General features: G+C 44.0%; 1 protein-coding gene across 1 annotated transcript; it reads left to right on the top strand.

The window, feature by feature from the left end:
* Positions 1–399: 399 nt before the first annotated feature.
* Positions 400–13144, top strand: EPOP (elongin BC and polycomb repressive complex 2 associated protein). The gene has a single exon (XM_081166400.1). The coding sequence runs from the start codon at positions 6387–6389 to the stop codon at positions 8271–8273; it is 1887 nt and encodes a 628-aa protein (XP_081022526.1). The 5' UTR covers positions 400–6386; the 3' UTR covers positions 8274–13144.
* Positions 13145–14061: the final 917 nt, after the last annotated feature.

The raw sequence follows: 14061 nt of genomic DNA, 5'->3' as shown, positions 1-14061 counted from the left end.
TTCCGTATGAAACACAGCAAAACTGAAATACGGGTGCATTGTTTGACTCTCTTTATTAAGAAACTTAACGAATTAATCACAGTGAGTATGGCTTCATTTGCAGCTCCCATCTCAAAACCAGGTGAGCAGCCACACAATCCTATGTCCAGTCAAAATCGATGAGCCTCACTCCAATGGCAGCAGCTTTAGGACTGGATCAAGGTTTAAAGGACACTGTAAAAACCCACCTTCCAGGTGAGCTCTCTGTTAAGGTGAACGTGAGCCTCTGGCATCGATGCTTCGGCTGTTCCCAAGTGCTCGCAGAAGGAGGGGGCTAAAATTTGACCCCAAGATCGACTGCAGAAAACCTTTGACAGGCCGGCAAAGAATCCTGTGGAATCCTCAGTTAACAGCCTTGGGAATGGTTAAAAATAAAAAATTGTTTCCTTTAGCAACGGCCAAACATGACAGGTCTATAAGGGAATGACACTCTCCTGGGGTAGATCTGGATTAGCCCTGAAGAGTATGACAGCGAAGTAATAAACTCACACAAAACATCTCCTGCGGCACCCGAGGGCCATTTCATAAACTCTGCACAGGGGGCAAAGACAGGCTTCACACAAGGGGACTGCACTCAGAGGCAGACAATCACAGCTCCCAGCAGAGGAGACCTGTATCATGCAGCCTTCACCGTATTCTCACACTTGCATGTTTTGAAGTACACACTTGAAGCAAACGTACAAGGAATCCGTCAACTCCCACCAAACAAAAGTAGCAGCAGCAATTCTTGGACCCTGAATTGGTCCCGACTGGCTTATTGCTACAGTCAAAATGGATGTGACAGATCTGTGTGTTCCAGCCCACATCTGTTCTGAACACAAAGAACGGGGTGGCGGTCCAGTTTTATGAGTAAATGTCTGACCAGAGGAGAGGAGCTGAACGTTACCTTCTTGTGTGCATTGCTCCAAGCTGCTCCCCACCGCCAGCCAGGATCACCTCTTGTATTGGAGCCCAGCTGCATGCAGAAAAGGGGAATCTGAACATCGGTCCCTTGCCTGTGCATCCCCCGCTGTTTCATTCTGTTTAGTATCCACCTGCTTTCTCTGTGCATGGGGCATAGTTGGGTTTTGACACACAGACCTGCTCCCATCATGTCCAATTTGATCCCTTCGTAGGTAGCAGTCATTGCTCTCCGTGCACAGAAAAGTAGGCTGTCCTGAATTGTGTGTTGGCAGAAGCTCCCCAGGGCGAGAGCGGCTCTATTAAACACATACCAAGCATGCAGGTTGAAATCAAGGACGGCTACAAGTGCTTCAGTTGTGGTGAGGCAAAACCTTGTGCTCAGACGTGCATTTGAAAGTGTGCACAATTAAGAGAGCCAGGGGGAAGGGCGCATTTCTCTACCTGCCTGTCTCCAAAAGTACAAATTACAAGGGTTCTCTCTTTTTTTAAAAGGAAAACAATCCCTTGGAGTGTATGGCACAGCCACAGAGGAAGCTCTCCTGCACAAAATGCACTAAAATAAGATGGCACTGCAAAAGTATGCACATTTCAGGAAGGCTTGTGCAGGAGACCTTCCCAGAGGATTCTGCCCACCGTGAGCAAACCAGCATCCCTCCACCCTTGTTTTACTTGGATTAGGCTGCCTGCAATTTGAGCATTCAGTGGGAATAAACAAACAAACCAAAGCCCGATCAGGGATCCTCCTCTTCACATCTGCAAAAAGGAGTGGGGAATCTTATTTTAAGATGCCCATCCAAACCTCTGTGTCGTGCAACAAGTAGAACCCAAATGGATGAAAGACTCAAACATGAACATATACACATACGCAAACACACAAACAGAGAATTTTCTCTTCTGGGAGAATTAGAGGTGGATTTTTATTTAGGGGAACGTGGTCATTTTCTTAACCAATTAAATATTTCTGAAATCTTTATCTTTGTTAAGGGCATAAAGGCATCTCCCATTTATTTCCGTTGGGTTTTTTTAAAAAAGCAATAGAAACAAAAGTCAGAGGTTTTGGGTCACTGACATAATTGATGAGAAATACATGCAAATAAGGTCACATGCCCCTTACTTCAAATCTCTCCCTTCTTCTTTTGCGCAACTCATAAGGTTGTCAGCTATCAGGGACTCCTCCAATGGTTTGGTATAATCCTAATCCAGTGTTTCAAATTTTAAAGATTGTGTTCCTAGTCACTGCCATCCCTGCCCTAAACACACAATTTGCTTGGAAGCTAATAGTGCAAATCAATAAGTATCTACTAAGAAGCAAATCTCATTGACTCCGGCGAGCCCCACTCTCAGGTAAGTGGGGATAGCCCAGGCCTTGTTGACTGAAATGAAATTCCTGCAAGTAAACATACATAGTACGTATTGTATCCTTAAGGAGAAAATATTTCCAAGGGAAGGACAAGCTACAGAATGACAAATTTTAATAAGTGTTTCAGTTTGCGGTGATTGGAACTGCTGCGTTTTTCAGTTTGTGAATTCTTGAGAAAAAGAGATTCAGATTTTTATTTTTGCAAAACATATAGCAAGGGCAACATTAATAGCCACATTCAAAATAGCAACATGCTTTTTTATCACATAGCTCACTTTATCCTGAAGGTTGGTGAATTCCGTTTGGTTTATTGTTGTTGTTGTTTTTTTTACAACAACAAAGCGCTGCTGAATTCAGATCCAATCTGGGGATGTTAAGTCCCCATATCAAATCTGCATTGCTGGGCTGGGTGGGTGGGGGGCAGATCCCATTACAAAGGGACACAACAACATGGGTAATAATAGCAGAGAAAAGGGGTCAGATACTGAACTGAATAAAAGATATAGAGGAAGGAGTGGTTGGATAATCATGATGTACAGAGATAGGGAGCGTGGAATAGATATGAGAGACAAGGAGAGAAAGCAAAGTCAAAACTGATGAGGTATGGTGGAGGGACAAAAACTGGGGAGTTCTGCACCTAAAGACAATTTTACACAGGGAACCCCCCCCCCAAAGGTGACACTTTTCCTCTGAGTCCATTTTACCAAATCAGGAGTAAAAAAAGGGAAGGGTACAGTGCAGCAGAAGTTCTCCTGCGCAAACACCACCGCCCCCAATTTTAATAAATGGAAATTGTGCAGGAGAACTTCCCGTTGGATTGTGCCTTCACAGAAGTAGAAATCAATGACTTAAGATCAACTTCCGAAACAAAAACTTTTCTTTTCTTTTTTTTTGGCAATACATGCAAAGAAATCATTTCCCTCAGAGGATGTTTTAAAGAAAGGTAGAATTAAATGAAAGAACGTAGATTAGTGGAAAGGGAAAGCATGCATATAAATTTAGCAGCAGCAACAACAAAAGGATGCCGCCTTCCCACCGGAAATTGTCAGGCTAACTTGAAGAGTGCAGGTAAACAATGGGCTGAAAGGTGTTTTAGCTGTGTACTGGATTGTGGCCCCTGGCTCCTTTCCAGAGAAGTCAAGGAGAAGCAGAGGGTTACATCATGCCCACCGCAGAACACAAGAGCAGCTGCAACACTCATTTCCTCGCAGAGGCAAAAGCGCGGAATTACCCATGTGCTACAAAAGGGTTGGGATGTGCAGCTCCTTGTTCTTTGCTCAACAGCCTTCTTCACACTTGGTACGGAAAACGCACACTTGGAAACCTATTCTGGCACACCAATTATGTTGGCCCCCCCAAGATCTACAGATGAAGGGGGGCATACAAATTTAATAAAATTAATGAATTAATGGTACCTATACATCTACGCATCCTGCCTGCATTGGACAAAACTGTTGCTTAAGCATCCTGACGGTTATGATACCCTGAGCATAATATATATATATATATATTTACTTGAAAGCAAATTCCATGGAAATCAGTAAAAGTCCACCTCCAAGAATTGACAAAGGAAGAGATTCAACTTCAAAAGACCAGATTGCAAACTAGCTTTCTTCAGGCACAATTTTATACAGAAGCGAATATAGCTGGTTATTTTATATAAAAACAGGATCAATAATCATTTCTGACCCCACAGAATGGAACGAACTACGATTCTTTGATCTCGGTTAATTCCGACAACCTGTAGGCTTAACAGAGGCAAATGCGAATCATATGCAAAAACTGTATATCAATGGCACTTGACACCTTACAGACTGAACAGGATTTATAAGACATATACATATCAAAGTGGAGAGCATTCATAGACAATGCTGAACTTTTTACATGTCTGGTGGGAAACTCCCTATGTTTTTTCCTTTTTCTTTTTTAATGGGCCGGAAAGAGATTTTATGGAATATTTAGAAGAGAAATAGAATCAAACCTGCCCTTTCAATTCCAACGCAATTGTGGCTTGGATATTTTAATAGTTAAGACCAAGGCTTTGTTTGTGAATCTTTTGTACAGCAACTTGTTTACTGGCAAAATACAGGAAATCACCTAAGATGCTTAATTCAGCTGAATGGTTGCAAATGCAATGGGCCATTGAATCAATTGAGAAGTCTAGAACATACCACAGAGAACTGAATTTGAAAACATTTGGTCAGTCATTATGTAGCAGTGTAGGAATGAAAAGTGTGGAGGTATCTTTTGTACCTCACCACCAATTTTAATTTTAATTTTTTTGGGGGGGTGGGGGTGGCGGAAATGGCAGTTGTGAAAAGATACAATTCCATGTAAGAACAAAAACCTTTCTTACTCCAAAGAAAAAAAGCTGGTTTTTCACTCTGTTTATTTTATTTGTCAAATCTCTTTACATACTGTTTTGAGCTAGAAAATGCAACCCACAGATTTTTACATAAAACCCACAGAATCAGTGCCCTTAGTTCTTGCGCAGCTCCCATTCACTTCAAATGACATTGGAAATGGACAACTTCCTGCTGTATTGCGACACATATATTGTTATAAGTAACAAAACGGTTGCCTCCCCAATACTCTCCTTTTTCTTAAAAAAAAAGGTGAGGACTCAAGAAGAGCTCATTAAAAAACACAATTCATTCAGAAGTCTGGTGAAAGGAAGAAAACATACCTGGGAAAGGTACAAAGAGACAAAAGATTCATGGGGGGAAAACAATAATAAAAGATGCTTAAATAATAATAATTATGTTATAGAGGGTGTAATTATTGCAGAGCAAAAAAAAAAAATTGGTCTGGTTTTTAAAAGAGCAAGCCATTCTTGTGTGAACTGATGGGTGCCTGTCATTCTTAAGCTTAGCCGGGGTTTTTTAAAATAAAATTATAAAGGCTATCACCCTCTCCCCACTCCAAAAAGCATTCCCAAAGACAGAAAGCTATCAAAGAAAATTATATTTGCCTCCCAATAAAGCTGCTTTTTAAAAAAGCCTATGACAATATATAATCCTAGCTAGAGATTTGGCAAGTGGGGGAGGGGGGCCTTCAAATGTAATACAGTTGGCAAGTATTAAAACATTAAAAATGTTCGATGGGAATATCAGATACTGCAGATTTTATTTTATTTTTTAATGTAAAAGCAGTACTTTGAAAAGATTGCAGAGATTGTGTAGAGAGCAACGGCAGGGAAATGGCTGTATGGGCTACATACGTAGGCGCATACATAAAAATCTTTTCACAACCTCCGCCTCTCAATTCACATGTATATACGAAGCTCCTCTTACTTCTTTGGACAGTGTCAGATCGACTCTTAAATGAAAGGGGGTTTTTTATATGAGGGTTTTACGTGGGGTGGGGGTGTGTGTTCGATGTTGGGGGTTTTATGACATCACCAGGTTAAAGTACCCAATCAGCTCGCGCTCTGGAGAAAATTATTTCGTGGGGTGTTTCCTATAATATACTGTACTTCCAAGTCTGTCTTGAAGAAAGAAGCCAAAGGGGGGTGGGGGAAAGGTGGACATGACAAGGATTTTGGTGTGCAACCTGGGTGCTTTTAAAAACCTCTTTTCCGGAGCGTGGTTTTTTTAAAATGTGTGTGCTACTGTCTCTCTTTTTCTTCGGCTGTGGACTTCATTGGTTTTAAAGATCTATCTGCAAATTCAAAGGAGAGCTTTTTTTAAAAAAAAAAAAAAGAGGCACGCTGAGAGGGGGGAGATTCCTTGTTTCTTCCCTCCCTCCCCTCCCCACCAAGCACACACCGCCGGACTAAGATAGGAAAGGTACCAGGAGGAGGAGGAGGGAAAGGACCATGGCAAGACCACAATCTTCTCCTTTGCAACCCTCTCTGGATTTCTAGAGTGGAGCAAGAAAGAAAGGCAGCGAGAAAAGGCGGCTCTGGAGCCTCAAGGGATGCCTTCGAAAGGAAAATTCATCACTCAACGGCGGCGGGTTGATTTTGGGGGGTAGGAGGGAGCATGAGGAGGGGTTGGGAGAGGAACCCCTCTTTCTAGCTCTCCCCTCGCTGGTGGCTGCGAAGCCCCCCCCTTTTTTTTTACGAATAAGCAGATAAACAAACATGTTCCTGACCTGCGGGATGGCTCCTGCCGCCGCCACCGTGGATTACAATGGAGATTTCCAAGCTGGCTACCAGGAAATCGACGGCATCACTTTGGGCTACTTGCAGATCAACGGCACGCGGATGTTCGCCCTGACGCAGGTCTTCAGCGACCTGTTTAAGGACATCCCGAGGGCCACCGTGAGCAAGAAGATGGAAAGCCTCAAGATCCAGAGCCGCCGCTGCGACCTGAAGGAGCTGCGCACCCTCAAAGCCATCCAGTCCGTGCCAACGCGCGCCGTCAAGTGCTCGCTCATCTCCAAGGCGGACCTGGAGGCCCTCTGCACCTCGTGCAAGGCCCTGGCCCCCAGGAAGAGGAAGAGGAAGAGGAAAAGCAAGAGGAGGGAAGCCGGGGACCTGTTCAACCGGCCCCGGTTACTTCCCGCGTACAGCGCAGCCGACGGCGCCTTTCGCGCCAACGTGGGTGCCGGCTGCGCCAAACGGGACGCGCTCTTAGGGGCCCCGTTCGCCAGAGGCTACGAGAAAGCCGCGCCGCTGCCGAAGAGCTACAGCCGCAGCGGCCGAGAGCAGCTCCTGGCCGGCGTGCTGAGCGCTTACCCCGGCGACTTGCAGCTCCTCCACTCGGCCGTCAGGGCGCACGGCACCAGCCAAGCGCCCGGCGAGGCGGAGGCCGGGCGCACCAAGCGCTCGGCTTGCGGGTGCCTGGGCAAGGAGAAGGGTCGCTCGGCATCCTTCGCGGGCCCCAAGAGGCAAGGCACGTCGGCCGGCTACTCCAGCGACTCGGATTCCAGCGGCGCGTCCAGCCCGGCCAGCTCCAGCGACTCGTCGGAAGAGGACGACGAAGAAGACGACGACGACGAAGAGTCATCTTGCAGCAGCGAAGAAGGCAGCTCCTCCGGGTCGGAAAGCAGCTCCCTGTGTAGCGGGGACTCGGTGCAGAGTACCCGCTACAGGCAGGCGGCGCTTCCTCGGCTCCCACCCCAAGCTGCCTCTCCTCAAGCCCTCTCGGGCGTAACCAAAGCCTTGCGCCCTGACCCGAACTTACTCTTCTGGGCCAGGACGCTGCGCGCCTCCACTTTGGAAAGTTTCAAGCCGGCTCCTACCACCGCGCCAAAGGTGCCCCCGCGTGACGACCCGGAACCCCGAGCAAAGCAGGAGGCGAGGAGCTCTCCCGTCTTCCCTGCCCGTCCCAGCAGCCCCAGCGAAGGCCCGCAGCCAAAGAGAGGCTTTCGGGAAGCTTCGGAGTCGTGCGCCCCGGAGCGCGAAGACTTCTCCAAGGACTTCCTTTGCTCCAGTGAGGACCTCCGCGTTGGCGAGCCTGACAAGGCTGAGGAATCAGCTCTGCACCAGGACTCCAAGGAAGGGACGGGGAGGGAAGCTCAATTCGACAGGCTTATCAGGCAGTCCAAGCTGTGGTGCTACGCCAAAGGCTTCAATGTGGACGGGAAAGGTTTGCGCAGGGCCGAGCAGGCCAAAGGGAGTTCCTCCGCCTCCAGAGCCGGCCTCCTCAGCCTGGCCAAAAGCGGCAGCGACTTAGAAAGGAACGCTAAACGCAGGCGTGCCGAGCAAGAAAGGCAGGCCAAAGGGAGGCCCCCAAAGATTTCGAGGAAGACGACCAAAAAGGGGGCCACGCCGCCTTGCAAACGCTTGCTCCACACCAGCCCGGCTCCCGCCAGGAATCCGTTTTCTTTGATGGGTACCTTTCCCTGTACGCCCGCTTTGGTCGTCGGCTCTGATGGGGATCTGTGTCCTGCGTCCTCTCTGTGCGTAAAAGACTCGTGCGCCCTCTCCAAAACGCACCCGCTTTGGACCTGGCAGCTGGGGGGCAATGCCATCCCCGTGCCCCCCAGCCTGAAATTCCGGGGATACCGTTTAGAGGACTTCTAGATGGAGGATATAAGCTGGTTTACGTGCAACAGGTTGACTTTTTTTTTTTTTTGGATGGGGGACGAAGCAAATTGAATATGTAGCCAAAAAAGAGAGAGATGGAGAATCTGATATTGCAATCTGAAAAAAAATATTTACTCGGCTGTAACATTTTTTGTTTCAGTGGCCTTTAATTCCAAGTAAGTGTGTTGGTGACAGCAGCTTGTGATCTTAAAACACAGTTGCTTAGAAGCAGGTTCTACTGAAATCAGTGGAGCTTATTTTCAAGTAAATGTGTTAAAAAGGGTAGGAAGAGATCCGACTTTCCAATCATGATTACTTTTTTTTTTTAACCCTCAAGGATGCCTTGACAAATGGAATTTCTGGCATTCCTTTACTTTAAAAAGAACAAAAGCTTTGTTTTAAAGAGCTTTCTCATTCCTCACTTTCTTCAAAAGATCCCACAACTTCTGAAAAGTTGAAATTTGAACCTTGGTTGGAAGTAGGCCTCAAGTGTGGAGCAACTGATGATTTAAAATGAAAAAAAAACCACGCACACAAAAAAACACAGCAGTACTGAAAGAGTGTAAAAGAGGTTGGAGAACAAAATTTGGTGTTGTGTAATAATAATAAAAAAGATATTTATGGTTGCAATACTTTGGGTTAATATGCCCAACATTTTAATATGGGGAGGACAGAAAAGGTCTGTTAGGGGGGGAAAAGACACAAAGGAAGTTTGGGGCATAGCTGACCTCCCCCTTCCTTTTAATCTGGAGTGGTTTGCTCCATGCAGAGAAATTTAAAAGAGTTGTGGGTGTGTTGTGAGGAATGAGAAAGTTTCAAGGCAGCCTCCCCTCCCCCTCCCCAGTGAAAGACCCTTCTCTTCTCCCCCTCCCTCATTTGCCAAGTTAAAAGTATACTCCCCTCCCCTCCCCCACCTTTCTTCCTTAATTTGGAAGAGAAATGGCATGGCCTTTCAACCACCGCACATTAAACTCATCAAAGCATCACTCCTCCCCCCCCAGCCTCCATCCGTTTCCTGATTAAAACTAAAGCAAGACAAAAGTGACTGTTTTATCCCCAACAGCAGAATTTTGCAAGGGGATTTTTCTTTTTTAGTAGAATGGAATTTCTTTTTCTTTTTGCCTGAATTTGGGATAGTGTGTGTTGAATGGTGCAAAAAGTGATTTTAAGCAAAATTAAGTATATTCTACTGTCTACTGAAAAGGTGCAGAAGTGGGAGACGCAACTTCATTTGGGAAAAAGAAAAATAAATAAATCCCTGATCTTGCTTGAACCAAAAGAAAGAAAGAGAAGGAGGGAGGGAGAGAAAAGGGTTACTTGAAACAGTTGTGTTTTTTAAAAAGGAGGTTGTTGTTTGTTGCCTAATAGAACCCTGACTTTTAAGTAGCCTTCGGTAACATTCTGTTTATTTAAAAATTTACTGGAAAAAGAAATTGGATCCAGGGGCAAATTTGCAATGAAATGCAGATGGACAATTTTATCTCCAAAGTGGAATGCAGAAAAAAAGAGATTCTCCCCCCCCCCACCACACTGTCAGAGGAAACTACATCCCCTCCCTCCCTCCCTGATACAAACAAATGTTCTTTCCTTTTATTATTCCTCTTTGTCTTCAGAGGTTTGCCTGCCTGCCTGCCTGCCTGAAATCAAAACCAAACCTCAACCTATATATTTCCCCCGTTTCAAAATTGGATCTCAGTGCACAAGCCAGAACTGTTACTCTGGAGTTGCTGTACAATCAGTGGAGGTCACAGAACAGTTTTTTAATCAGTGCAAAGAAAGGGTCGTTCTCTATAAGGTGAATATTTCTGGAATTATTGGGAATTAAACCCAAAGGTCGAAACATGTTTATCTGGAAGTAAGCCCCCATTATAGACTTGTTTTTACTGCCTAGTGACTGTGCTCCGGGTAATCGTCATATTTTGGACAATCTTTGTTCCCATCTTCCTTCTATTAAAATAACATTTTCTCCTCACCACCCCAAGAATCTTACCTGGGGAAAATAAAACAAAATAAATAATGGATTAAAATTGCAGATTTCAACTAAGGGGAAATTCTGGCTTCTTGAGTTTCACGGATTTTTGGAAGTGGCAGTGAATCAAAGTGAACTTGGAATGGAGAAAATAAGATGCTTTTAAAAGGTTGCAATCCTGGACACAGTTGCAAGGGAATAACCCCATGTTGCAATTTCTGGTACTCACTTCTGATTAAACATGTTTAAAATAGCGAAACCCTTTTTTCTTCCCCTGGCCAAAATATTCTGCCTTCTGCAGGCAGCAGTCTTGACACTCTTTTTGAGAGGAATAAGGGTGGAATTCCAGTGGAACTCAGTAAATATGCTTAGTGTAGTTCTGTTGGTTTATTTTTTCCCTTTAACAACCTGCATTTTTGTTGGAGAGAAAGGGGAATTTGTATTGTTCAAATCAATTTTGAAAGGAAATGAGGAGTATCTTTCCCATGCCCCTAAAGGGGGAAAAATGGGTTTAAATTAGTTTGTATGAATTCTCTTGGGTAGAATACATTCATTTGGGCCACCTTGATGAAGGAGGATTTCCACCTTAATTGTCCCCAGTTTTTTTCCCCCAACAACAAAAAGAATGAAACCAGATTATTCCTGGGAATACAGCATAACTTGGGAGCTTTGTATGTGGAGGACTAAATTAACATTGAAAACTCCCCCTTTTCAGTAACCAGCCTTGAATATTTGTTGCCTAGATCGTAAGTTGTTTTTGCTGATATCAGAAGGAAAAAAAGAGGGTTGGGGGCTTTTTATTTTTATTTTATTTTGCTGTCAACTTGTATAGCCTGGTCTTTTTGGCTGTTCTGGCGAATTGGGAAAACTGGAGGAATATGACGGGGGTGGGTGGGGAGATTTTTCTTCTTGTTGCTGTCTTAATTTTCTTCAAAAACCACCTCACAACCCTACTCAGCCCTGTCTTATTGTGTTCAAAATTTGAGCCCAACTTTGCATAAAAGAAAGGAGGGGTCCTGGTGTTTGCCAGGCAGACAGCCCTGTTCATTTAACTGCACACCTTATTTTCGGAGGAATGTGGAATTCAGTGGAGGCCAAATATTGACATGTCCTCTCCCTACTCCCTCCCTCCCCCGCTTTCAATTTCTACCTTTAACTTCATTGGGAGTTTTGTAATAGTGAGCCGGACAAGAGAGAAACAGGAAGAAAGAGTGATAGGAAGGAAGGAAGGAAGGAAGGAAGGAAGGAAGGAAGGAAGGAAGGAAGGAAATTCAGTATGAAACATGACATAGAAGGGATTTGTTAAAATGGGGGTGGGGGGAGCAGCTTCGAAAGACACAATCAGTGAAAGCAGTTTGTGGAATGAGGTTTCCAGAGCATATTAACCAGTATGCAGAAGGCTGCAGAATTTGGGGGTGTTACATTCAGAGAGGGAAAATGCATGTCTTACACCACAGGAGATCCCTGTGCACACACACATAAATTGTGTAATTTATCTGTGCATGCATACACAGCCTTCTCCTCAGGATCAGGGCTTAAACACAATGCTCTCTCTCCCTTTCCTTTATATAAATATAAGAAATACTCTGAACTGTTAACAAGAACGAGAAAGAGATTGCAGTAGGGACATTCTACGTATCTCATTATATAAGGAAAGAATAACCTCTTCTCTGGTTCATCTGCCCCACTTGCTACACAGGAATCGCAGGCACCATCCACCAGGAGTTCCTCTTTCACAAACCCCTTTGAATGGGAGGTGCATGAGAGCCCATCTTGTGCATCACCCATTCATCTAGAGGGATCACGCAGGAGAACTTCCAGGCGGATTGTGCCCCATCTCATTTGTGTGTTTGTGTGTGTGTGTATAATTTGCATATAATTTCAGTTTCATTGTTCTTTAAAATGTACATGCAGCTATGCATGGATATGTGTTCCTTTTTCAAGGCTTAGTGTGGTGGTATTCAACTCGCCAGCCCCACCTTTTTTTTTTACATGTTGGAAAGAGCACGTACTTATGACGTGAATGCTATGTTGTCAGCTTGTGCGTACAAAGCACATGTGGTTTATGTATGTGTATGCTAACGTGCAGGAAGAAATTACGAGTACACAATGTGTGCATATACCTATCCCAAATTGTATTATTCAAGAAAGTATTAGCAGCTGCCAGGTTTAGAAGCACCTCAGAGACTAGGGCTGCAGTGCTAAGCATCTTTACTTGTGAAACAAGTCCCACTGAATTTACTTCTCCGGAAGCACATTACAGGGGTGCAGTCCTGCTTCTTTAGTGGCAAAAATCCCATGGATTGTAGGATGATGGTGATGAATTATATATTAACTTCATTATCCCACCATTCCTCCTTAGGGTAGCAAACAACATCCTTTTCCCCACCCCAAAAAAAGGTTCTAAAAAAACCAAAACAGTTTAAAACATCTAAAAACAGTTGCCATTAATTTTTTTTTAAAAAAACAGCTTCAGATGAAAGGGTTATTTTATCCAGTGATCTGAGGGTTACCAGGAGTAGTATTCTGTAGAACAGGGTTGCAATCTCCTTTCTCTAAATACAGAACCTCACATTTCCTCTGATGATCAGATGGAACATGTGTATACATGTATATAGACCCATTCATTTCTGTGGAGGAAGCATTTGTACAAAGTAAATTGTGCTCTGGTCTGTTTCCTCCACTGAAATTGATGAGAACACACCTTTGTCTCTTTGAGTGTGTTTCACAGATGGGAAGTTGCTGGATTTTTGTAAGCTGCAATGTACCAGTTTCAGGTGCATCCACAGATAATGTTTTCATACATGACACTAAATGTGCACGTCATTCCTGCAGCTGTGATGCAAATATACATTCCATATTTGCTAGCCTGTACATAAATTTTAAAAGTGACTTTTTTTTATAAAAAATGCAGCATGGAGAACATTCACACATATGTCCAAAGAGTGTAAGAAAGATCCATGTGTGCTTTTAAAGTTGCATGTATTGTTCTTTTATTTTTATTTTTAATTATTATTTCAAAGTTATCTTCTGCTAAGCAACAGCCCTGGCTATTTTGAGTGCATGTAAACATGGGAACTTCTTAGTTTTCACCTGAGCGATGGCCCTTTCAAAGGTGGCCGTTACAGTCAGATTATTTGCCAAATGTGTATTGTCCGATCCCTGTGAAAATATGAGGTTTTTAAAGATGTAACCTAATTGATCTGCTAATTGCCGCCTTTTCCAGGGAGACACACGCGTCCCCAAATGTTTGGCATGGTTTTGAGGTGTCAGAAGTTATGAAATCCAGACAGTAGCGGCACCCACTCCAGTAGTAGTAATAACCATCATAATAAGAGTTTAAATAACTCGACAATTTGCTTACCTTTGCTATCAGTGCCATCTTTCACCAGAACCAACCAGCTCAGTCTGCCTACTGCTGGCAGGGATGACCTTTGAGCTTTTTCCTAGAAATGCAAAAATATTTACAGTTTGTGTAGTGGTAGCTGATGACATTTTGGACAGTCAACACTGTCCACAATGGTCCTTGGAGCCTCTCTTTCTTCCTCCTGCCCCTGTTGGCATATGTCAATGTTATCAGTGCAAGATAGGATGTGAAAGTGGGGCATTTTCAAAATTGCACATTCTAGCCCAGGAGTTCCCAGACTTTGGTCCACGAGCTCCATTCAGTTGACCTGATATTTAAAATTGTATTTGTCTTTCTTTCGTTTCTTCTATTGCATTTTATTGCATTACAGTTTTAATCGTACGGAATAAAAGAAGCAATAGAAATACAATTAAAAACCATACAGCATCTGGCACAGTGAATTACCAATT

Source organism: Podarcis bocagei (genome assembly GCF_964188305.1).
Source record: "Podarcis bocagei genome assembly, chromosome: 13".
NCBI classification, from domain to species: Eukaryota; Metazoa; Chordata; class Lepidosauria; order Squamata; family Lacertidae; genus Podarcis; species Podarcis bocagei.
This window is presented reverse-complemented; position numbering and strand designations above follow the sequence as displayed.